Source organism: Meles meles, chromosome 21, assembly GCF_922984935.1.
Source record: "Meles meles chromosome 21, mMelMel3.1 paternal haplotype, whole genome shotgun sequence".
In the NCBI taxonomy this organism is placed as follows: domain Eukaryota; kingdom Metazoa; phylum Chordata; class Mammalia; order Carnivora; family Mustelidae; genus Meles; species Meles meles.
The window spans coordinates 9,623,982-9,649,862 of NC_060086.1; the positions used below are offsets into that span (position 1 = coordinate 9,623,982).

General features: G+C 47.6%; 1 protein-coding gene across 1 annotated transcript in view; it reads right to left on the reverse strand.

Moving 5' to 3' along the window:
• Positions 1-25,881, reverse strand: part of ZKSCAN1 (zinc finger with KRAB and SCAN domains 1) — a 60,710-nt gene that overhangs the window by 1,805 nt on the left and 33,024 nt on the right. The window contains 3 exon segments of the mRNA XM_045994153.1: positions 12,801-13,640; positions 15,397-15,586; positions 16,200-16,684. Of these exon segments, the coding sequence (XP_045850109.1) occupies positions 12,801-13,640; positions 15,397-15,586; positions 16,200-16,684 (1,515 nt within the window).

Genomic DNA, 25,881 nt, shown 5'->3' on the forward strand with positions numbered 1-25,881 from the left:
AAAATGTGCGGATCCATAAACCGTCTTCTTGTCTGACTGCCTTATTTTCACTGCTTTAGGGTTTTCAAAGGGAGCTCTGAGCAGAGAGGATGATGGAAAGTGTCTAGACAGTTAGCATTTTTAGTCTGTCAATATTTGAAGAAGGAGAGACAGGGCAATGGGCGTCAGAGAAGGGAGAGAGCTGTTTCTCCTTCACCTGAACAGGCATCCTCAGGGACCCTGCTGTTCTCAGCTGCCTTCAAACCCAGCACCCCCGGCTCTTCCTCTCAGGGCAGCCCAAAGACTGTTAAAATTCAGAAATGGAAATCCTGCCCATGGGACAAGTCCTGCTCATACCAAGTGGTCCCAGAGCTGGGTTCCGCACCCTGGATTTCAGGGGCCAGCGCGGAAACAGGCAGGCAGTCTCCAGTGGGAGTGAGGGAGACGCCCTGGACCCCCCCAGACGATGTTCTCGCTGCGGTGCGTGACGGGCAAGGAGCTAACGGTCCACAGACTAAAGGTTAAAGACGCCAGCTGCTCCCTGAAACAAGCGGAGAAACTTCTCCAGCAGCCGCAGCCGCACTGGTTCTGAGCAAAGCAACAGATCCCTCGACGTGGTACAATGGAGAAGGGAAGGAGAAGGAGTTCCAGAACGCGCACGTGGGCACAGAGCAGCACCACACGCAGCACCACACGTGTTGAGGGATCCTGAGATGTTCACCTTTTGGAAAAGGCTCTGAATTATTATCCATGAAGAATTACGTGGCAAAAACGCAGCAGATTCGGAGCTGAAAGCCCAGGGCTCGAGTCCCGCTACTCGCCAGCACCACCCATGCGGCACTGAGGACCTCTGACTTCTCTTTCCTCACCGAGAACACAAGAAGAACACGGGCGACCTCGGTTACTGTGTTACTATGGGGTTTCCACGAGACAACGTATAGGAAAGCCCTTTACAAACTGCCAATTACTCTACAAGCAGGAGTTACTCTCAGCATTGTCATCAGAAGTTTCTGAGACGACATCCATCCTCAGCTGATCATTTTGTGACTCAGGTGTCCCTCGTCCACAAGGGAACAAAGAAATGCCAAGGGAGTTTGACTGAGAAAGCGTTAGCTCCTTACCCAGCGAGAACACATTCCCGTAATTCTCCAGCATCACATCCCTATAGAGGTCCCTCTGAGCAGGCTCCAAACGCTTCCACTCCTTCCGGATGAAGTACACAGCTACGTCCTCAAACGTCACCAACTCCTGAAACAACACGGTCTTGCATGCAATTTCAGGGTAAGGGATGGGACCAGCAGCACCAAAAATAATTGGGGATGAGGATGAATCACGAGTATGTAAGAGGGAGGGGAAAGCAGCTTACGGTGGAGGAAGAGGGGTCCATTATTCAGCAGAAAGGACCGTGTTCCTGACGGAGGGAATCACGGTTTGGGGCACTGAGTGGATGTCACGGCACAAATGTTTCCACGAAGACGGAAGGAAAAGAAGGATAAAGGGAAGCACAGCCCACCTGGGACTTGGCCTTTAGGAGTGCAGCTGCCAACATCTCATCCCCCAGGCTGTCCTTGTTGGAAAACGCAGGAACTTTCGAGGAAGGAAGAGCTGAAGGGCGAGAAAAGGGTCCGCGAGTGAACCCATCTGCTCTCCGGCCTCCCAACCCCCAGAGACGTCACAGGGTCCTAGGACAACCTAGGACCCCCACCCTCGGGAGGTGAGGCGTCCAAAGCAGGATCTAAGGATCCTACTCTCCATCTGCCGCAGGTCGCCCCTTCCTTTCCGTCTAGTCACTGCGCCCTCCTAGAAACCGGCCCAGTCCACCCACTAGTGAGAAGCACCTTCTTGTCCTTTCTCCCAAGCTTGGCCAGCAACACAGACAATCCTGCTCACATGCCTTCCACCCCTCTCCGCATCTCTGAACTCAAACTTGTGCACAAAGGTCTCTTAGACCAGAGGAAACCAGCAGCCTCACTCAACCCCAACTGAACACCACAATGCCCATTCTTCTCTCTCTTTACCCCCAGGTCAAATCTAAACACTACAAATGTTTCCTGTTTCTGGGCTTAATCACGTCTCTTCTTCTATAATTCTTAAATTAACATATTTGTCCCTTAGAGACTCTAAACCCTTAGAGACACAAGACTGTGCATAATCAATGGGACAAAGAGATCCTTAAATGCTTTCTCCTGATTAGTATACCCTTTCAATGGCAACTGGCTCCACCGTCAATGGCACAGGCCACGACAGCAGAATACGAATGCTCATTTCATCCTTATGCCTGTGACCTACAAAGTGATTCCCCAAGAGCCTCCCATAAGTGCCTGCTCCTAGAGAACGCAAAGTAGGACTACGGGTCAGTTGCTGCCACGGGCCTGGAATTCTGTGACTGGGTCACAGTTTTCTGAATCCTGCACGAGGTCCCAACGGCCCTTCACAAATGCCTCGGCTGTAAAGTCCACCAAGCCATACATCCATTGCTGGCTTCAGTCAGCTTTCCCACTAGGCTGTAAGCTGGGAAGGACTGTGTCTTAGCCACACCTGGATTCTAGCGGTTAGCATAGTTCCTGGTGAGTAAGACGGGCAGCGTGACTGCCGAATGGCTGAATGCAAGAATCAATGAATCTGTTTCTTACCACTCTCAAGCAGGGCCTGCGGTTCCGGAGATACACAATCAGCCTGAGTTTCCATGAGTAGGGCGGGACGTTCTGGGTCTCCGGTCTGTTGTCTGCAGACTCCGCAGGGAGCACTGCAGAAGCAGAGTTCAAGGTTCAATGATAAAAAAAATAAAATTTAAAAAACAAAACAAAACAAAAAAACAAAAAACCCCCACCTCCCGGAGCTAGCATTTCAGTTAGTACCCAAGATTAGCAAGAGGAATCGCAGCCACCACCGGGACCGGTCTTCCGGATTCTGGTGAGGACTGCCCTTGCTCCCTTTGGTGAGATTCCATGAGCACCACAGAAAGGGCCCCTGTTCCTAAACAACTTTCCATCTTCGGCTCCCACAACATACCCAGTGATATTTACAACAACAAAGCACCGTGGGACACTGGGACGATGACGCTAACAGAACGAAATACTACGCAACGACTGAAATTAAAAAAAAAACAAAACAGGATAAAGTGTAAAAGTGTGTACACATAGATTTTGCAAAATGTGTATGTACTGTATAAACTTTTTTTTTTTTAAGATTTTCTTTATTTATTTATTTGAGAGGGAGAAAGAGAGGAGAGAGAATGAGAGGAGTGGTCAGCAGGAGAAGCAGAATCCCTCCTGAGCGAGGGATACTGACGTGGAACTCGATCTCGAGACTCAAGGATCATGACCTGAGCCGAAGGCAGTCGCCCAACCAGCTGAGCCACCCAGGTGCCCTGTACTGTAAAAACTTTTAAGAATGTTTGGGATAGAGGCGCCTGGGTGGCTCAGTGGGTTAAAGCCTCTGCCTTCCGCTCAGGTCATGATCCCAGGGTCCTGGGATCGAGCCCCACATCAGGCTCTCTGCTCCGTGGGAAGCCTGCTTCTCCCTCTCTCTCTGCCTACTTGTGATCACTCTGTGTCAAATAAATAAATAGAATCTTTAAAAAAATTATTTATTTTTAAGTAAATGTGGGGCTTGAACTCAGGATCCTGGGATCAGACCTGAGCTGAGATCAAGAGTCAGAGGCTTAACTGACTGAGCCACCCTGGTGCTTCTGTTTACAGATTGTTTTTAAAAACCTCATAACCAGTAGAGCCAACAGAAGAAAAAAATTTACTTTATTAGGTTTCTAGCTGTTGTATTACACTGAGGGTGTATTATACTTTGAGGAAAAGGGGTCACAAAACAGCACCCAAATAAAAAAAGAGATCAGTGAAACTTTCCATGAGCTCTCCGTCTCTCGTTTAAAAAACCCTGGGGAGGGCGCCTGGGTGGCTTAGTGGGTCGGGCCTCTCCTTATGCTCAGGTCATGATCTCAGGGTCCTGGGATCCAGCCCCGCATCCCTGCTGAGCAGAGAACCTGTTTCCCAGCCCCTCGCCCCCACCCTTTTCTGCCTGCCTCTCTGCCTACTTGTGATCTCTGTCTGCCAAATAAATAAATAAAATCTTTAAATAAATAAATAACCCTGGGGATATAAGAGCTGACACCCAGAACTGGGGCAAATAGTTCCAGTCTATTAATTATATTAGAGAAACGCTTTCTGCCCTTTCTAAGACAGCTGTCTGCTTCCAGTCTCAGCTGCAGGCAGGGTGTTACTGGGGGATGGGCCCTCTGTGGGCCTCAGTGCACTGTCACCGCAGGGAGCCAGAAGCAGCGGGCCTTCTTTCTATCTCCCTTTTCTCCTAATACATTTCCTTGGATCGGAATGTAAGTCCCTGACACAGGGACCAACACTTTTTTTTTAACATTTAAAAAAAAAAAACAAACCCCAAAAAACCCCATAAGATTACTTTATTGGGGCGCCTGGGTGGCTCAGTGGTTAAAGCCTCTGCCTTCGGCTCAGGTCATGATTCCAGGGTCCTGGGATCGAGTCCCACATCGGGCTCTCTGCTCAGCGGGGAGCCTGCTTCCCCCACCCCTCTGCCTGCCTCTCTGCCTACTTGTGATCTCTATCGAATCAATAAATAAAATCTTTTAAAAAAATTACTTACTACTTCATTTCTATCCCTGCTGATGTCCCCATTCCCCAGATGCTATGACAATCAAGAGAGGTCTGTTCTCTGTGGCTCTACTGAATAAAACAGAACATGTGAGCATCTAGACAAAGGTTTCGATCTCAGGTAGAAGATTCTACTCCACACTTGAATGCCATGACAAGAATCAACAGGCCAAGAATAGAAGAAGCAGCCACCAGAGCTTTCTTACACTTGGGCAACAGAAAAGAAAAGAAAGCCCTGGATTTTGTCTACCTCCCTCTTTATTTATTTGCTCATGTAACAAACCACTGTTGAGTCTCACTACATTGCAAGGCACTATTGAAAGGAACGTGTGAACCGTATCTGCTTTATCATTACAGACAGTCGCATTCACATAAAAGCATAAAAAGGGGAGGGGCCCTGAGAGTCAGAGTTCACAGACCTCCAGTGTTTGGGCAACAAGGGGTTACAGAATGCCCCCTGATGCCTTTACACAGAGAAAGGCACTGAATGAGGTGTGAGCCAGGCCCAGGGGCAATCAAGGTGCCACAAGTGCCCTCCTCCCGGGGTCCCTTCCACTCTCAGAGCCAGCCAGCTTTTGTTCCTATGAACCAACTTTACGATTTCCAGGACTGTTTATAAGCAGACACCTCCAACAAATCAGCTCTGAATCCAAACTCTCTTTAGAAAGGAAACTCAGAGGCTCTGACTCCAGAGAAAAAAGCAAGCCTCCCTCCTCACAGCTGGGTTAACCAAAGCTGGAACTCAAAGGCATATTGTTAAGAACAAGTCCCCAGTGTCTGCATCAGCACGCAAATGTTTCTCACAGAAAAATCTCCATTGTGCCCCGACAGCTTCAGGTCCAGGCAGTGCCCTGCCCTGCCCGGCTGCCAACGCCTCTCCCTAAAGCTGCTCCTGGGGACTCACGAAGATGACCTGGCAGTGAGAACAAGTCATGAAAAGCTTTACCTCCTGGACTCTTTCCTTCCTTCTTTGGAGTTAGGTCCTAGAAGACCAGAGTAGCAATTATCGGGGATTTGGAAGCCTCTGTGCAAGTTCCTGGGAATTCTAACTTAAGTTGATGCCAGTGCTATACGGTTAAGGGGGGAAAAGGAATTAAAAATATTCATTTCTACTCAAATACAAGAAAAAGAAGAGAACATCCATTAATCAACACAATTAAGACACAACTGGTTATCTGTGTTGCAGCCCTGGAGAGCTCAAAGGCAACTGAACGTTCTCCAGGTTAATCTCACCCAAGTGAAAGAAATGCCTTCTCAAGTTCTCAATGTTCTGACACCTAACTTGCGAGAAACTCTCAACTTCAGGACAGAGTCTGGTCTTTTGATATAAAGCTTCACCACCAGAAAGGTTTTGGGCTGGTAAAGTGAAAATCTATCCCCTCCTTGCAGAGGCCCAGCACCCTGCAGTAAGAAGCTTCAAGAGTACAATTTTCTACTCCCACACAACCGCTCCTCAAACGCCTGTAAACCACATGATGCCCACTGTCCATTTGCTTCTTTTCTTGGGAGTAAGTACCTTTAGCTCCTCTCATTATTCCATGTATTTCGGGTTCATCACCCTGCCTAGCCTCGCCTGGGGCTTACGAATGCCATTCAGAGCGGAAACATCCATCTGCGTTCAATCCCACGTCAGGGATCTAACACAACTGAGAGCGGGAGCCAGACACCGCTATATCATTCCCCGTAAGGAACTCGGTTTACTGAGCGCCAGCGGGATTATTCCCGGGATCTAAGTTAGCACCGCCACCCGCCCCCCCCCCCCCCGCCACCCCCGCATTCCAGACCTAGTTCTAACTGCGAACACTTCGTGGAACTCCTACTCAGATCTCAGAGCCGGCGAAGTACAGAGACTTCTCCTGCCACTGGCGCGAATAACTGTGTTAACACCAAATAAAAACGTCTGGGAGAATTACCAAGTTAGGGGAGCTGTCAGCAGCTGTTCTAAAGAGAGGGGCCCGTTTACAGCCATACTGGAACTTTTATGGGCTCGAGCTGGGCTAAGTCACAAGCCCAGAACCGGAGCCCCTTTCCTCCCCTCCAGGCAGGGCCCCGTTTGGCGGAGGGAGGTCCCCGGGGAAGCGGAGTCGGGGACCGGCTGCGGGGGAGGGAGCGGCGCCTCCGGCACTCTGCTCCGGGCGGGCCTGGGGACCCCGCGGGCCGCAGCGGCGCGGACACCACCCCTTTCCCTGGCGGCCACAGCCTCCGTCTCACCGCGAGCCCCGGGGGCCGCCGGACTCACCCTGGGGGCAGGGACGGGAGATTTGGGGGGCCGGACACAGACCAGGCCCCGTTGGACCCTGTCACAGACCCACACACCGGGACAGAACAAAGAACGGAAGTTCTCTCTATTTCGCTTCCGGGTCGGACCTTTTCACTACCCATCCCATCCCCGCAGCCCCCACGCCCACTTGTCCTCTCTAGGAACTCTGGAGGAGTTCGCCTCTCGGTGATTCGCTAACTCCCGGCCTAGGCCGCGCAGCTCCTGCGCTGACGCCAACGCCCGCCCGGGAGCTCCCGCCCGCCGCCGCGCCCCCTGATGGCCGGGCGTGGCGAAGCGCCGCCTCCCTCGGCCTCCGGGCGTAAATTCGGGCGCCGCAGACCCGAGGCGGCGGGGGCGGCCTGGGTACCCAGTGTGTCGGCGAGGGCAGAGGGAAACGCACCTTGTCGGAGCTACCGGGGTGCCGAGCCGACCCGCAGCAAACAGGAAGACTTCTGAAGTTTTCATCACTAGAAAAAATTCACCTTTATTTGAAAGGTCCAAATAAACCGAGTTTTGTGTTGGTTTCATGTAAAAATGCCCTCTTTAAAATCCGAAGAGAATATTCCAGCCCAACCAGAGGGTTCCCGTGAAGGCAAAACCCGTACAAGCGATGAGAGAGAAAGCTCGGGGAAAACTGGCGAGGCCCCCCCAGAAGCCAAATGTGTGAAATGCTTGGGGGCGGGAGGGGACGGCTTCGGGGTTCGTGGTTTGCTCCGTCTTGGGCCCTCACGGGAGTAATCCCGTAAGTGTCGGAATCAAACCCTTCCAGGTCACGCACAGGACGAAATCTTGTGATATTCTGAGTAACGAGGGCGTTCCTGGCGCCCCTTGCGGCCCTGCCTCCCCTGTATTCCCAGTTTCCACTGTATCCCGTATTTGTGGCGCCCACAGTCCCCTGTGCGAATGCAGCAGCCCTCACTCTCCCGGGACCGCAGTCCAAGCACAGTAATTTAAGTGACCAATTCTGGCAAGGAAAGGAGACTTTCCAGAGGCACTGCAGGGCCCGGGGGCGGGGAAGGGGACCTACAGGCAGAGGGAATAGCCAGGATCAAGGCCCGGAGGCAGGACAGAGCAATGCACAATCACTAATACCACTTGAGGGGTGGCCTGAGATGGGTGGGGGCGTGACCCGTCTGCAGTCCTTCCAGGCCATAGTGAGAATTTGAGCAAAAGCTTGGGACAGTCAAGCCACTCAGTAAACTCCATACCCAACCCTACTCCACCAAAACAAAACACACACACACACACACACACACACACTCTCTCTCTCTCTCCCCACCCTGGTTTTTGCATTTGTTTTTAAACTCTCCTCAATTCCTTTTTCTTCCACTTCTACCTCCAGGACAAGAAGAACAGAGATGAGGAAGGAGGCAGTGGAGTGGCAAGGAGAACAGGGTGGAAATGGTCTCCTCAAAGTGCGATTGTTCTGGAAAAGGTCCCCTGATGACTATCCAAGAAAGGAACAGCTCTAACTCCCAGCACGTTCAGTGCTATCAACTAACTCTCTCACTGGGGCTGAGAAGTCAATTTGTAGCTCATGGTTGCTGTTTGCCCCAGAACCCAGCCAGCTGGGTAATTCCCAGCAAGTTCTCGAAGACCATGCTCTGAATGACCTTATTCTTTGGAGCGTCATAAGTCACCTAGGAGAGGCTCAAGGCAATCCACCAAGGTGGGAAAGGTGGGAAAGGGAGTGTTTGAACTTCTGTAAAGCTTTTATCTAAAAAAAAAAAAAAAAAAAAAGGAAAAAGTAAGAGTAAACAAGTAAGCCTACGAAAAGTCAACAGAAGGGAGGGTACCGGTGTCCTCACTGGGGTCTTGTGTCAGAATCTAGCCGTCTTCAGACAAGGATATGACCAAGCTGGCAGGTAGGGATGGAGGATGGAGAAAACAAATACTCTCAGAGTGTCTGTGTAGACATCTAGTTTTGGGGGGAGCCGTCTATTTTCTATCTGTACACCTTTAAAATTGCTCCCTTGGCCAGAGTGCCCTCCTTCACGGCCATCTTCCCTCCTGATGAAGATAGTCCGGTTTCCCACCCCGAGATCTGGCTTCTTAGACTACATATATGACAGTCAGCCTCAGCTCAGAGAGAGAGCACAAGCAGGGGACATACTGGGGTTCACATTATTTCTGGGCAACTGCTCTTGGACAGAAATAAAAAAAGGTATCTTATTGTAAAGTTAATATTGATACTGCCAATCCATTTTTAAATTCTTTCTTACAACTACATTCCGTTACCTTCTATGGGTAAACCTTCATTTAAAAAAAAAAACTTTAAAACTTTTAAAAGATTTTATTTCTTTATTAGAGAGAAAGAGTGAGACAAGGAGCAGGGAGAGAGGGTAAGTAGATTCTCTGCTTTAGAGGAAGCCCGACGTGTGGGGCTTGATCCTGGGACTCCAGGATCATGACCTGAGCTGAAATCAAATACTTAATCGAGTCAGGTGTTCCCCCCAAAAAACTTTTTTAAAGTAATCTCTACCCGCAATATGGGGCTCAGAATCAAGACCCTGAGATCGAGTCACATGCTCTACTGACTGGGCCAGCCAGGTGCCCCCTTCATTTCAAACTAAATAAATATAATGGTTATTTTTTCTGACATTTCAAGTAAGTAGTTCTCAAAATAACAATACAGTATTCATACAAATGATACAATTACTGAATAAAGTGTAAAATTTTTAGTCTTTTTTTCCCATTACTGTCTTTAATGCTGCCCCCTTTTTAAAAATTTTACTTCCAGGGGCGCCTGGGTAGCTCAGTGGGTTGAGCATCCAAACTCCTGATTTGCTCTCAGAGTCATGGGACTGAGCCCTGCGTTGAGTTCCGTGCTGAGGGTAGAGGCTGCTTGTCTTTCTCCCTCTGTACTCCCCGCTACCCCAGCTCTCCTTCTCTTAAATAAATAAAATCTTTCAAAAAAAATTAAAAGATTTTTTTTTAAGATTTTATTTATTTATTTGACAGAGAGAGATCACAAGTAGGCAGAGAGGCAGGCAGAGGCAGAGGGAGAAGCAGGCTCCCCGCCGAGCAAGGAGCCTGATGCAGGACTCGATCCCAGGACACTGGGATCATGACCTGAGCTGAAGGCAGAGGCTTAACCCACTGAGCCACGCAGGTGCCCCGAGATGTTTTCTTTTTTTAAATATTTCATTTACTTGAGAGAGTGAGAGAGTACGAGCGGGGTGGGAGGGGGGTGAGGAGAAGAGGGAGAGGGAGAAGCAGACTCCATGCTGAGCAGGGACCCCAATGAGAGGGTTCGATCGCAGGGCCCTGGGATCATGACTTGACCCGAAGGCAGACACCCAACCAACTGAACCACCCAGATACCCCTAAAATGAGATCTTTTCTATTAGCTTGGAATAAATTTAAAGCTTACATGTCTTTAATAAGTTATATATTTTTAAGGTGTATAACATGGTAAATTTTGTTGTGTATTTTACAATTTAAAAGGTTGAAAAAAATGAAATGTGAACACATATTAGCTCTGATATTACTACAAATGTAGTAATAAGAGCGAAAATTGGTTTATTCATCTAGAATCGTATTTTGGAATCGTATACTTGGACTATATGTAAGTCACGGTAGATAGACTGGATGGGGTGAAACTAAGCCATGACATAGAAACATGCAAACAGCTATGTGTTATTTCCCATCTCAAGCTAGATCGGGCACTTCCGTCTCCTAGCAGCAGGCGATCTCCCCCAGAGAGAATTCTGGAGGTGGGCTGCAAGGAAAGGGCCACTGCCCTGAATTCCAGGCTAGCACTGAGGGACTATCCTAGAGTTTATAGTCACAGTGTATCTCCTGGGGTGCACAAAGCTGCCACCTCATCCACAATTACACACTTTGCGGGTGCAAGTGAGTCCCCTCAGGTCATCAGATTACCACATTTGGGCAGACACAGGGTTGGAAGCACTGCTGCCCCCAGGTGCCAGGGGCGGGACTGCAAGATACAGGAAGCCCAGCGAAGCATTTGAATTTCAGGTAAACGCTGAATCATTTTTTGAGAGTTAAGTGTGCCCCCAATATTATGTAGAATCCAAATGTAAGTCTTGTGCATTTGTCTGCGTGTGTGTAAAGATGCATATTTGGGTGATATATTGGGGGGGGCGTGGCTCACAGCATCTTCAGACCAAGACGGCCTTAAAGCCCCTGGGGACAGTTTCTGCCCAGTCTACCAGGGGTTCTCAGCCACTCTCCCCGAGCCAGGGAGGCACTGCGTCCTAACCACAGCCAGGCACTGGGATGGGAGCAGAGCTCGGGTATACCAGTTGCTGCCATTTGTTGTGTTGTTCTGGAAAGGTCCCCCGATTCGAGTACTGGTTGCTACAGAAGCCACCAGCTCAACAGTGCACCCACTCTTGGTTTCGTCCTCCCCTCCTTTCCTGCTCCTTCACACCTGGCTTCCTGGAACCATCTCCCTAAATAAACTATCTGCCCTTAAGCCCTTGTCGCGGGCTGTTTTAGGGGAAATCCAACCTGTTAACAGTCGGTACTGAAGTGGCCCTAGAAACGGCGCCCTCAGGATGGGATTCCGAACAGGTCACTCGCCGGTCAGATGGTTAGTAAGAGGAGCCTGTAGCGAGCGGGGTAGTGATGACTCCTGGCATACTCTACCATGGCCATTAGCAAGGTTCCCACCAGTTAGGGCAGGGGATGAGATTCAGGTAGAAGAGGAAGCATTAGCTTCTGTAGTAGTCCTAGAACTTGAAACATTACTGGCATGGTGGCAATAACGAGGACTCCAGTTTCTCTCTCAAGCTTTGAAGAAAGAAAATTACAGGCTTAGTTCGGCCAACTATCATTTCAGGGCATGTTGTGAAAGCCCGAGCCGCCCACAGGAGGGATTACAGAGATCCCCATCTTCTGCAGCAAGAGCAGACGGGCCTGAACACCAGCTCACGGCCGGCTGCGAGGCTGGCGGAACTGCAGAGACAGCTAAATGCAAAGTCTTGTCAAGTCACTTATCCCCAAACTCTAGGCCATGACTGGGAGAGACTAGGATCCTGATGCATGGGACATCTGGGGAGGTGTGCTTGAGTACCTCAAGCCCCAAATTCTCCAGAACCCTCCGGCCCAACAAACGCACCTCCCTCCCCCCCTTGCTGTAGGAGATGGACTCTTCTTGGAGACCACGCGAAGATCTCACCTGACTCCAGGCAGGGGACAGACAGGATGGACTTAAAGGAATCCTGCTGGATATTACTGAGGTGTGGAGTTTAGAAGGAAACTTCAGAGTCGGATTTTCAGACCGTGGCAGAGGCATATACAATCAAAATGCACACGAGGCTGACAAATGTCCTCCCTGATGAAAACAATGTGTTCGGCATACAGAAAAAAATAAAATAAAGCACAACGTAGACTAAGACACAGCTGCTCTGCCCCAATTTCCTGATCCAAACCTTCACGAGTATGAAAAGTTCTAATTACCCCAAATCCAAATTTCCCCGAAGCTAAAACCAGTGGGAAAGGTTTCCTCTCTTGAGAACAGTGTTCAGTAACCAGCACACCATTTAACAGTCCGGAGGCACGTTTACAAGATGTTAGAAGTTTATTCCGAATCAGATTAAATTGCTTTCCATGTGGCTCAATTCTTTACAAATCCTATTTCTTGAATATATGTTAAAAACGGTTAAACAGTTTCATTGTTTCTTCCTTAATTATACGGGATATACTCAGTTTTAACTATACAAGAAGCAGCGCCGGCCTGGCTGATGGGACCCAAAGCGTGGTGAGGGGACTGCGCTCCGCCGCCCACCAGCACCTCCTTCCCACGGTGCCACCACCGAGCACCCTCTGCTCCAGCACCCCTTGATGTCGAGTGAAACAAAATCTACGACTAGAGTTTATATCGCAATTACTGGGCTTCTCCCTAGCATCCAAGGGCTAAAGTTTAATAAAAACAAATGCCACCGAGAGAGCACTACTTGTCAGTTAAAGCCCTTCTCCCTCTCCGGTGTGGACTCGCTGATGTTTGGAAAGATTGGACTTACTACAGAAGGTTTTTCCACAGTGATTACACCAGTAGGGCTTCTCCCCAGTATGGATTCTATGGTGTTTATTAAAATTTGAGCTGTGGTTGAAGGCTTTCCCACACTCCTTACATTTGTATGGCTTCTCTCCGGTGTGGAGCCTCTGGTGAGAACTGAGACCTGCGTGCTGACTAAAGCTCTTTCCACACTCGTTACACTGGTAAGGTTTCTCCCCAGTGTGGATCCGATAGTGTCGGATGAGGCTGCCTTTCCCACTGAAAGCTTTTCCGCAATCTTTACACTGATAGGGCGCCTCTTCCGTGTGCATTCGCTGATGTTTAAGGAGGTCTGAGCTCTGACCAAAGGCTTTCCCACACTTACAGTCATAGGGCCGGTCCACCAAGTGTGTTCTGTAATGGAGGGTGAGATTTGAGCTGTGGCTGAAAGCTTTCCCACATTTGGTGCACACATAGGGCTTCTCCCCAGTGTGCGTTCTCCGGTGCTTAGTAAGATTTGAGCTATTACTAAAGGCTTTTCCGCACTCGGCACAGATATAACGCCTCTCTCCTGGGGCAGGTTTAGTGGGAATCAATTCTCTGCCTTTCTTGGAACCTTTGTCTAGAAGAGGAGTTTTTGTTCCTCTTTCCTTTTCAAGGTTTGCCCACTGCCTTTCTAACCTGGCCTCACATTTACTGGCAATGACCATGGGAGTAACCTCCCTTTTGAGTTCCGGAGACCCTTCGGAACTTTTCTGCTCATCTATAGAGTCCTCACTCTGGGTGTTCGAGTTACGATCTGAAACAAGAAGCAGAGTAAGAGCAGGTCAGTTGTTTTATATCCTGAGAAGGAACTTGAAGGAGACACAGAAACGCCAGCTGGCGTTGGGAGCAAGTACCGCTCGGTGGCAGGTCACAACGTGATACTGCCACACGTTGCCACCAGACGGGGCTTACAGTCCAGGTTTCACACCAGCCCCCGCAGCAGCTAGACAGTATGACGAGCACACAGCTCTCCCTGCCAGGAGAAGAGCTGCGCATAAAGAGGGTAGGAGGGCCACACCAAGCCTCCTGGGACAGCAGCAAAGGAGCTGGGTGATGGTCAGGCACAAACAGTAAGTAAAAATATGACTGAATGGTCCAAGTTGATTAAGGAAAATAAAAAGTAATTAAGGGAGACGAGGCCAGTGGCAAACTCATGAGATCCGCGTGCTCACAGAAGTGGAATGTAAAAGCAACGAAAGAGGACATTCAGTCCGCGTAGACCAGGCTAGCCCCAGATCGTCTTTACATCAAAGAGCTCACCTCCCCGAAGGGTTTGATTCCCAGCACGTACTCTACACGTGGTTGTGTCTCACGCTTCTTTCGGTTCTAACTTAATACTGCTAAAGCCAGACTGAAGCCAACCATCTTTTTTAGTGGCCGCCACACTTCCAGGTGCACACATACGGAAAAGGGGAGTAAGAAGGGCGCCTGGGTGGCTCAGTGGGTTAAGCCTCTGCCTTCAGCTCAGGTCATGATCTCAGGGTCCTGGGATCAAGCCCCGCATTGGGCTCTCTGCTCGGCAGGGAGCCTGCTTCCCCCTCTCTCTCTGCCTGCCTCTCTGCCTGCTTGTGATCTCTGTCAAATAAGTAAATAAAATCATTAAAAAAAAAAAAAAAGAAAAAAGAAAAGGGGAGTAAGAGAAATCCACACTGAACTAGGGGCCCCGAGACCTGCTGGCCCCCCCAGAAGTACAGAAGTCTCTGTCAACACAGTACTTTCCTCTAAGCCCCTTCCCTGATCCCTGGAGCTCTCTCTCCACTCTACCATCTCTTTGTCCTGGCCACCGGCAGCGACAGATACACATCCCTTTCACTCTGGGTGATGAGCAGTGGCCTGGCTACATGTACAGTCTTTCCTTCAAGCTGCCGTGTACTACGTGTGGGAAATAAACAGCTCAATAAATAAGCAAAATATTTTAAATAACCTTATGAGGCAGAAGCTGAAAAGAAATTACCTGGGACCATTTCTGCACAATCCCATGCTGATTTTAACAGCTCCTTCGTTCAGTCATTAACAAATGAACAAGCATCATCTCTCACTGTTCCTTCAACCTGTTACACCTCTGTGAACAGTGCGCCCCCCCCCAACTTTTTTACAGATTTTCTTTGGCACAGAGAGAGAGAGCACAAGCAAGGAGAGCAGCAGACAGAGGGAGAAGCAGCCTCCCCACCGAGCAAGGAGCCTGATGTGGGACTTGATCCCAGAACCCTGGCATCATGACCCAATCGGAAGGCAGACGCTTACATTGACTGAGCCACCCAGGTGCCCCAAACAGTCCCACTTTTAAACTCACTTTAACCAACCCTTTTAAGAGTATGTCCTGTCCCCATGCTGACTCTATGTGTGAGACTTGGGAGGAAGGGCACTCAGGCACTCATCCTGCCTAGGCACCCAGACCGGGTCAGTCAGTCTAGGGAGACCGCCTCACAACCAGTAATTAGAATTATTCTGTTTCTTCCACCACAAAGGCCTGGGGCACCAAGCACAGAGCATGACAAGACAGTCCCTACCTTGACTCTTTCTCAGGTCTGGAGTGAGATCCTCCTCTTCCCCAGTCTCCTGGATGTACAAGGGCTCCCAACCCTCGCTTTTGTGACTGGTCTCCGCAGACTGGGGCTGTGTGCTGCTTGGAAACGTTGCTGTTCCTGAGGAGGACCTCTTCTCCCACACCTGTTGCTGTTCGTTTGGAGGAGGTGAGACCTAGAGACAGCCAGGAATGGCAGGGTTTGTGCACAACTCATCTCAGAACTACAGGTGATCCCTGAACACGAGTCTGAACTACACAGGCCCACTTATACGTGTATTTTTTTTTTTTGATACATACAGTACAGTAAATGTATTTTCTCTTTTTACGGTTTTCTTAATGTTTTCCTTTCTCTAGCTTACTTTATTATAAGAACATGGCATATAACACACATAACATACAAAATAAGTGTTAATTGGCTATGAATGTTATCGGTAAAGCTTCCAGTCAACAGTAGGCCATTTAGAAGTTAAACTTTGGGGGAATCAAATGTTAACCCGGGATTTTCAAATGAACGTGTGCTGGAGCGGGGGGAGAGGTTAACAACTCTAACCCCTGTGTTGTTCAAGGGTCCACTGCAGAATGAAAGCAAGCCCCAGGAGAGCTAAAGTACAACCGCTTGGAAAAAGAAAGCAAACATGTCCACAGATAAAGACCAATACTGGCGAGGAGAAGGGAAACAGGAGGAAACGTGATCTAAGTCAGCAGAAACTTCTATTCAGCTCCTCCCACTGGACAGATAAACCCAGTCCTACTCAGAGTGCTCCATTCCCAGTCTCCCCAGTCTACCTGCTGTGCTGGCTCGTCCAGTTCCTGCTCCAGATCCTCTAGGAGAGTGACGGCCTCTTCCGCGCTCTCCGGGCAGTGCTCCTGCACCCAGGCCTGGAGCTCCTGGGGCAGGATGGTCAGGAACTGCTCCAGCACCAGCAGCTCCAGGATCTGCTCCTTGGTGTGGATCTCGGGCCTCAGCCACTCGCAGCACAGCACCCGGAGCTGGCTCAGGGCCTCCCGGGGGCCAGGTGTGTCATGGTAGCCAAACTGCCGGAAGCGCTGGCGGAACACCTCCAGGCTAGGAAGGCTCTGCCTTCCCTCTTCGTCCTCATCTTTAACCACCAGAGGCCCCCTCTCCCGTGGAGGCCGAGGGCCCCGAACTGCAGCCATGCCCAAAACCTTGGTCATCACACCGATTCCAGAAACAGCCTCACTACAGGTGGGACTCTGTGGAGCAGGAGTATCGGTTCCTTTGGGTTTCTGGTTCTTTAGGGCTACACGTTAAACCTAAGAAAATATTTACCATAAATTACAGAAAGAAGAAAAAAAAGGATGCCTTTTAGGTCTTGACAGCCACACCTTTAACAGACAAAATTGTGGAAATTATGGCCGCTCTAAAACTATCACAAAAATTACGGTTCAGGGGCGCCCGGGTGGCTCAGCTCTTAAGCGGCTGCCTTCAGCTCCGGTCATGATTCCGGGCCCTGGAATTGAGCCCTGCATCAGGCTCCCTGCTCAGTGGAAGCCTGCTTCTCCCTCTTCTACTCCCCCTGCTTGTTTCCCCCCTCTGTGTCTCTCTCTGTCAAATAAATAAATGAAATCTTAAAAAAAAAAATTACGGTTCAAACTCATTCAGGAGTCAGCTCAGGATATCCTACTTAATCTTACTTTGTCTCTACTCTAATAAAAGGTGCACAATGTTATAATTTTAAAATTACTTTAAATCAACTTTGCTCCAAAAACTGTTTCAGAATCTTACAACTCTGGGGCACCTCGGTGGCTCAGTGGGTTGAAGCCTCTGCCTTCGGCTCAGGTCATGATCCCAGGGTCCTGGGATCAAGCCCCACATCAGGCTCCCTGCTCGGTGGGAAGCCTGCTTCCTCCTCTCCCACTCCCCCTGCTTGTGTTCCCTCTCTCGCTGTGTCTCTGTCAAATAAATAAATAAAATCTTAAAAAAAAAAAGAATCTTACAACTCCTGAGATTTCAAAAGAACATCGACAGGCCAAACACAGCCTTTCTAAATCGAAAACTTTGAGCTTCAATACTAAAAATTTGCTAGCCAAGGGTGCATGGCTGGCTCAGTCAGTAGAGCATGCGACTCTTGACCTCAGGGTTGTGAGTTCAAGCCCCACATCAAACCCCCTACTTTACCCCCCCCAAAAAATAAAGCTAGTCAAATGATGGGGCTAGTCAGCATAACCAGGAATCATGCTAGAAGGCTAGAATTAACTAGAATATTTTAAAATAATTGAGTGTAATTAATGATGTAATTTTAAAAAATCTGTTTCAAAGATCCCATTTATTTATTTGAGAGAGAGACTGCAACCATGTGGGAGGCAGGGGGAGACAAGCAGACTCTGCACTGAGCTTGGAGCCCTACAAAGGCTGACCCCATGACCCTGAGATCATAAATTGAGCCGAAACCAAGAGTCTGGTGCTTAAGTGACTGACTGAGCCACCCAGGTGCCCCAGTGATATAATTCTGAGCCTCACTTGACCCACTTTTAAGTAGGGCACATGAAAGTTTTTAAATGTCCTTTACCTTTAGGTTTCACAGAAGGACAGGGGGAATGATAGAGATTAGACTAACAGTAACCTATACTCTTACAGAGGTATTCACTTTTGATGAGATATATATTACTGAGAAGAAACTGGAAAAAAATTAAACACAGTAGATGATACAAATACAAAATGCTTAAAAGTATTTTTCTTTTAAATATTAAATATTTTAGGGGCGCCTGGGTGGCTCAGTGGGTTAAAGCCTCTGCCTTCAGCTCAGGGTCATGATCTCAGGGTCCTGCTCGGCAGGGAGCCTGCTTCCTCTTCTCTGTCTGCCTGCCTCTCTGCCTACTTGTGATCTCTGTCTGTCAAATATATAAATAAATAAATCTTTAAAAAATTTAAATATTTTAAATATGTCAGTCAGTTGATGCATAAGAACATCAAAAATATCTGCAGTAAATACAATTACTTTAATTTTCTTCATTTGCCAAACAAGTGAAGTCCATTCACTCAACATTCACTGGAAGGCCTGATGCGGGCTTGGTGCTCGGAGTGCGGTGATGAGCAAATGAGACGTGCTCCCACCCCCACGGAGCTTGCAAGTTTGTGGGGGAGATGGAAAATACATGAGTAAAGAGATATCAGAATCAGACTATAAATATCAGCATTCATTAAGCATACTCTGAAAGAAACGTGCATAAATTAGCCCTCCGTGCTGTGACTGGCTTTCCTGAGCCTGTTTCCAAACTGTAAGCAGCTCTCGTCGTGTCACACAGACGTCCCATTCTGGGTATGGATAACTGACAGCGGGAAAACTCCAGCGGAAGTCTCAACAAAGAGCCAAACAGACAAAAACCTGTGTGTGTTTGGGAGCCTGGGTGGCTCAGTGGCTTAAGCATCTGCCTTCAGCTCAGGTCGTGGTCTCAGGGTCCTGGGATGGAGGCCCACATTGGGCTCTCTGCTCAGCAGGGAGCCAGCTTCCCCCCCCCCTCTTCCTGCCTCTCTGCCTGCTTGTGATCTCTCTCTCTGTCAAACAAATAAATAAAATCTTTAAAAACAACAACAACAAAAACCTAAGTGTGTTTTTGTTATGCAAACCAAGTTGATAACAAGGGGAGCGCCCCTAATAACAAGGAGGCACGGGCGGCCTACAGAAGATGAGGAAATAAGATGAGGAAACAGGAATCACAGGTAATCTAAATCTAAAGCATTTAAAAACGTGAGTATGAAAAAAAATAAAAATGAAAATAAAAACCTGCGTGTGCTCATGGCTCATACGCACATCGTTTTCCACAGATGTGGCTTGTATCACTTGGATATCAAGTCTTGCATTATGGCCCCATAATCACAGCAAAGGAAAAAGGGTAAGATGCGAACAGTGATATTGCTGGGTTAGAGATGACTTCAGGTTTTAGTTTTTTTATATGTATGTATTTTTAAGATTTTATTTATTTGAGACACACAGAGAGAGAACGTGCGGGGAGGGGGTGAGAGCAGAGGAAGAGGAAGAAGCAGACTCCCCGCTGAGCAAGGAGCCTGATGTGGGGCTCCATCCCTCAAATCCTGGGATCATGACCTGAGGCGAAGGCAGATGCTTAACCGACTGAGGCACCCAGGAGTCCCTGACTTCAGTTTTTCATATTCTTTTTTTATTTCCCAAATTTTCTAGAATGTATTATTACTTCTATATCAGAAAATCAGAATATCATTAAAGACAAACAAAACAGATTTTCCTACCAATGCCCAAACTTCATGCCCTCCAAAAATAAAACGACCCCAAGAAAACAAAAAAGCAATGCCACACCACACAGAAACCCCCACCACAAATGTACGTTACAGCTTTTGTATTGAGTTTTGTATTAAGTTATTTAGGTTCAAACATTTAGTAAACACACATTAAAAACATATATTTTATATGAATTGCCGATTCTGGTAATTAAAAAAGAAATGGGATTCTAGGACTAGAACCTCAGTATGTAACCTTTTAGGAGAAATGCAGTAATTATCAGCTGCTAATTATAATCAGTTCAGAATTCTAGGGATGCCAGTACTTGGGACTCCCCTCCACATACGTTCTGAAGCATCCTATGATGTCAACCGTGGTCCTGACAGGGTGAACCAGAATCAGCACCACCCACTCCCTCCCGCTGCCCCGCACACCCAACACACGGCTAGAGTGCCCAAATTCAGGATAACTCGACGACAGCCGGGATAGGAGCACACCAGCTCGTTTCCTAAAATAAAGGCACTAGCTCTCAAGGCTAAACTAACCTCAAAATAAGAGAGGTAGCAGTGCCAGGAGCATTCATCTGAAATGCTCAGAAGCACGTCTCCCCAGTGCTGAAACGCTTTTTCGTAACCGGTTACAAAATTTCACACTCCACCCAGAGCAGGGCAAACCTACAACAGGACACTGTTCCAACAGACGCTGGAATCCATTCGGGCTGCTCAGCTTCTGGGATCACGCCTGGGAAACTCAGCGAGACACGAGGAGTTCTAGAACACAGGTGGCATTAAACAGGGAGTGACCTATCATTCCTGGGCATCTGTTCCCAGAAGGGCATATCCAAACCCACAGATCACATAACTACCTCTGCAAAACATGTATACAGAGACAAATAAAGAAAAAGTTGGGGTGCTTATCTAGCTCAGTTGGTCGAGTATGTGACTCTTGATCTCGGGGTTGGAAGTCTGAGCCCCACACTGGGTGTAGAGATTACTTGAAAACAAACAAAAAATCTTAAGAAAAAGTTTCCCTTAGATGCTGCCCACAACTTGAATTTATGTCTTTGCAAGACCACAAATGAGCGAAGGGCCAGGTGCCTGGACCCCTTCCTCCTCACTGCATTCATTCTGCTTGGAGATTTCATCTGGTTACGTGGCTCGGACTGCCATCCCCACGGCCAGTTTATCTCCAGCCTGGACCTCTCCTCTGAACTCTAGACTCTTAAGACCAACCACTACTTGCCGTCGCCACCTGCATGTGCAATGGTACCTCAAGTTTAACATGTCCAAAACTGCAGTCCCCATCATCGCCCCCAAAACTGTTCATCTCCGTTAACGGCAACTCCACCATTCTGTTTTCTTGGACCAAAAAACCTGGTTAATCCCACAGCAATTCCTGTGAGCTCTACATCTTAAAGACCCAACGTTCAACGAATTCTCTCTGCCTCCAAAACTGCCATCCTAGCCCATCACCTGTTGGCCCATGCCCTGTGAGAGCCTCTGAAGTTGTTTCCCTGGCCCTCGGTTTATTGCCGAGGAGCAGCCAGAGTGATCCTATTAAAATTCAAGTCAGATCACAGCATTCCTCTGCTCACGCCTTCCAAGGCGGTGTCTCAAGAGGAAAAGGCAAGGTCATCACAGAGGCCGACAAGGCTTCAAAGGTCTCAGCACTGTTGTCTCTACTTTCATCTACCTCTCTCTCGTTCATTCCACCCCAACCACACTGTTACCAGAATGTGGGCGGCACCTCAAAGCATTTGTTGTTCCCTCTGGCTGATGCTTCCTCCAGATTACAAATGGCTGATCTGTACTCCTATGTTCTCACTGAGCCATCCCTGGCCACCCTCTTCTGAACCACACACAACCCTCCCTCACCCCAGAACTCCTTATTCTCCGAATTGACGCTTTCCCTCCACATCACTTATCTCTAGACCTAACATGGAGCTCAAACCCACAACCCCAAGGTCAGGAGTCCCGTGCTCTTCCGACTGAGCGAGACTGGTGCTCCTACTCTTTAAAAAAACAAAAACAAAAAACAGAAACCAGGGGCGCCTGGGTGGTTCAGTGGGTTGAAGCCTCTGCCTTCCGCTCGGGTCATGATCCCAGGGTCCTGGGATGGAGCCCCGCGTCGGGCTCTCTGCTCTGCAGGGAGCCTGCTTCTCTTCCTCTCTCTCTGCCTGCCTGTCTGCCTACTTGTGATCTCTGTCAAATAAAAAAAAAACAAACAAAAAACCAGAAACCATGTTTCCTTCCTGAATATCAACTCCTGAGGGCAGGGACTTTCATCTGTTTTCTTTTTCTGCTATTTCCAAATACCTACAATATGCCTGGTATTTGCAGGTACTGAGTTACCTGTGGAAAGAATGAATGTCATATATGGATCTTTGGGGCTACTCACAGGGTAAAAAACTGTAAAATCAAGCTTTACAAAAATATCAGGACAGGGCGCCTGGACGGCTCAATTGGTTAAGCCTCATCAGCTCAGGTCATGATCCCAGACTCCTGGGATCGATCCCTGCATCGGGCTCCTTGCTCAGTGGGGAGTCTCCCCCTCTCCCCAACTCATGCTCCCTCTCTCTCAAATAATAAAATGTTTAAAATTTTTTTCAGTACAAATTTAAGCTAAAAAAAATACAGAAGCAGCATAAAGTCATGCTTAGTTTACTACAGATGCAGGAAGATACAGAATTGGGTAAGGGTGTGCACAGGAGTTAGTATACAGACATTTATTTCCTAGCTCTGTCTGCTGTGAAGGTTTAGAAGCAATGACATCCCACAATCAGCACCCCCAGAGCCCAGGTCTTGGTTTCTAAGTATCATTCTCCAATAAAAACTACTAGAAAATGGAGAAATGGTTGATTCTAGGCTGGGGAGCATATAAAATGAGCCTGGAGCATCCCGTGGTGACAAAAAGTTCAATGATCACAGCTCAAACAATTTGAGCAACAAAATAATACAGTACTGGGTTATAATCCGGAAGCAGACATAATTATCTGTCCACGCTACGTAAAGGGGGGGGGGCGGGAGGAGGGTGGGAATGAATAAACAGAGGAAAAGAGACAAATCTCGCATGGAAAACTTATTTACGTAGATACTCCTCTGTCAAGAAGGTGGACTGCACTTAGGGACTTGCTTCCACAAGGAGAATATGGAAAGGGGCTGAAGGCAAGCACTCACTGGGAAGGGGAACCGGCTCACCAGGGTCAACATCATCGGTGGTTATGTTGATGATAACGGTGACAAAGACACATTACCTCTACGGCCTTCCTCCTCCACACCCACCCTGAGGGACAAGCTATAGGATATCTGACCTGTACTTCTCCAAACTATCAAGGTCATCAAAAACAAGGAAAGCCTGAGAAACTGTCACTGATCAGGCGGCACTAAATGGCCTTGAAAACAAATATAAGGTGGTACCCTAGATGGGATCCTAGAACGGAAAAAGGATATTAGGGGAAAACTAGTGAAATTCCAAGAAATTGTGCAGCTTAGTTGATAGTAATGTACCAGTGTTGGTTCCTTGGTTGTGACAAATGTAGGCAGTAACATAAGCAGTTAAGAGTAACTGGAGAAGAGGTGAATGGGAGTTCTGTACTATCTTTGAGCTTTTCTAGAAATCTCAACTATTCTAAAATAAAACATTTACAGGGTGCCTGACTGGTTTAGTCAGCAGTGCATGTGATTCTTGATTTCAGGGTTGTGAGTTTGAGCCCCACTACAGGTATAGGTATCACTTAAAAAAAAAATCTTTGGGGGCACCTGGGTGACTCAGTCAGTTAAGCGGCCAATTCTTGATCTTGGCTCAGGCCATGATCTCAGGGTTATGTAATCGAGCTCCACATCAGGTTCTGCACTCAGCGGTGAGTCTGCTTGAGATTCTCTCCTCCTCGCTCCACCCCTCCCCCTGTGTGTGTGTGCTCCCTCTCTCAAATAAATAAATCTTTAAAAATAAAATACAATCTTAAAAAACCAATAAAATATTTAAATTTTAAAAATATGGGGAAGTGGGGGGAAAGGAGCTTTCATAAATGCTATTCTACTATGGAGTGATAGTAAAGAGAAATATGTTAGCTGTTAATTTCAATACTTATGATGTTGAAGCAGACCATTGTTAGAGTTCATTAGATAGTTTTAAAAAGTTATGGAGCGTTTTTCTTTTACAATTATTTTTTTAAAAAGGTGCCTGCTTGGGGCGCCTGGGTGTCTCAGTGGGTTGAGCCTCTGCCTTCGCCTCAGGTCATGATCTCAGGGTCTGGGATCAAGCCCCGCCTTGGGCTCTCTGCTCAGAAGGGAACCTGCTTCCCCCTTTCTCTGCCTGCCTCTCTGCCTACTTGTGATTTTTTAAAAGACTTTATTTATTTGACAGAGAGACCACAATTAGGCAGAGAGGCAGGCAGAGAGAAAGGGGAAGCAGGGTCCCCACTGAGCAGAGAGCACGATGAGGGGCTCAATCCCAGGACCCTGAGATCACAACCTGAGCCAAAGGCAAAGGCTTAACCCACTGAGCCACCCAGGTGCCCTTGAAATAAAGTTTCTAACAGACCTACTGTAAACATTACATAATGCTTACTTTCACTTTTATCAAACACTTTTAACTAGTTGACAACGTTATGACAATCTTATCCTCCTTTGAAATCACACAAGTCATTTTCCAGTTTGGCAACTCCAACTCCAAAGCTCAAAGGCTACCAGCAGAGGTTTACTGATTTATTTTTTATTAAAAAAAAAGAAAGAAAGAAAAAAGATTGGGGAGGTGGGGGCACCTGGCTGGCTCAGAAAAGCATGTGACTCTTGATCTCGGGGTTTTGAGTTTGAGCCCCACATTCGGCATAGCGCTTACCTTAAAAAAAAAAAAAAAAAAAAAAAAAACTCAACAGGAGAAAATCAAATTCTGCTTTGTATGTACAGGGACCCACACAGACATGAAATTCTGAAGGCAGTCAGGCAACATGGAGGCTTAAATAACAACCTGAGCTAAGGAGAGCAGTCTGAGGATACTAAGATGAGGAAAATCATCAGCAGAAAGGTGAGGAGATGTTTGGAAAACTAAGGGTGCCCTATCATGCAGGTTTTTTAGGTAAAGAAAAATCTCTTTTAATAGCTCTCTTTATGGTATAGCCAGGCACTTGAGGAGAAAGGTGAAGAGCTTTTCCTGAATCTGCTGGGTTTCAATTGCTTTTAACTCAAAATACCACTCATGCTAAAGTGTCCCATCTTGCATTGCAGCAGCCTGCCCTTGGCTCCTAAGTTCCCTCCTCTGAAAAATCGAAGTTTCACACTTTGTTAAGTCTGGTACCAGCAGAGGTTTAGCATACAAATCTGCATATAACAGCCAGCTGTTTACAATCATTTTATTAACTTCTCTGTTTGGCACACAGAAGTCACAGCCTGGCCTCTGCCTCCTCACACCGTCTCATCAGTGCTCAATTTTCAGGGCAGATTTCTATTGACCTTTAATAATAAATACACAAAAAGGTATTTAACCTTAGTTATAATAAAAGACATGAAAATGAAAGCTTCAATGAAATGCTTCCATCTATCAGACTGGCAATGGTTTTTTTAAAAAATTCAATAATGCTCAGTCTCGATTCCCTCCCCCCGCCCCGCAGCAAGCCGGTTATTTCACATTTGGTCATGTTGAGTGTGCCTAAAGGTTCACTCAGGGATGCCCTCCAGGTCTTGGCTTCTGAATTTTTCCCTTTTTTTTTTTTAATTTATTGATTGACTGACTGTAAGCTCCAAGCCCAGTGTGGGGCTTGAACTCACGACCTTGAGATCAAGAGTCACATGTTCTACCAACAGTCAGCCAGGCTCCCAGGCTTCTGAAGTCTTCCTAACAAAGTGTTTATAAAATCAAAAGCATGTGGATAGAAAACAAGAGCCTTAATTACTAAATCACATTGTCTTCAACCACAGTGAACTACCTTTTTTTTTTTTTAAAGATTTCATTTATTTATTTGAGGAGAGAGATGGATAGCGATATAAATTGTGAGAGAGAGCACAAATGGGGAGGAGAGGGAGAAGCAGGTTCCCAGTGAGCAGGGAGTCCAATGTGGGGCTGGATCCTAAGACCCCAGGATCATGACCCAAGCCGAAGGCAGATGCTCAACCAGGTGTCCCACAGTGAACTACTTTCTTTAGGTTACCGAGAATGTTTAGCACAAGAAACTCCTAAGTTCACAGTCTACCATAACCAGAAGAGAATCGTTCCTGTTCCCACGGTCTTGTGGGTTTCTTCCCCTCTTTTATGAC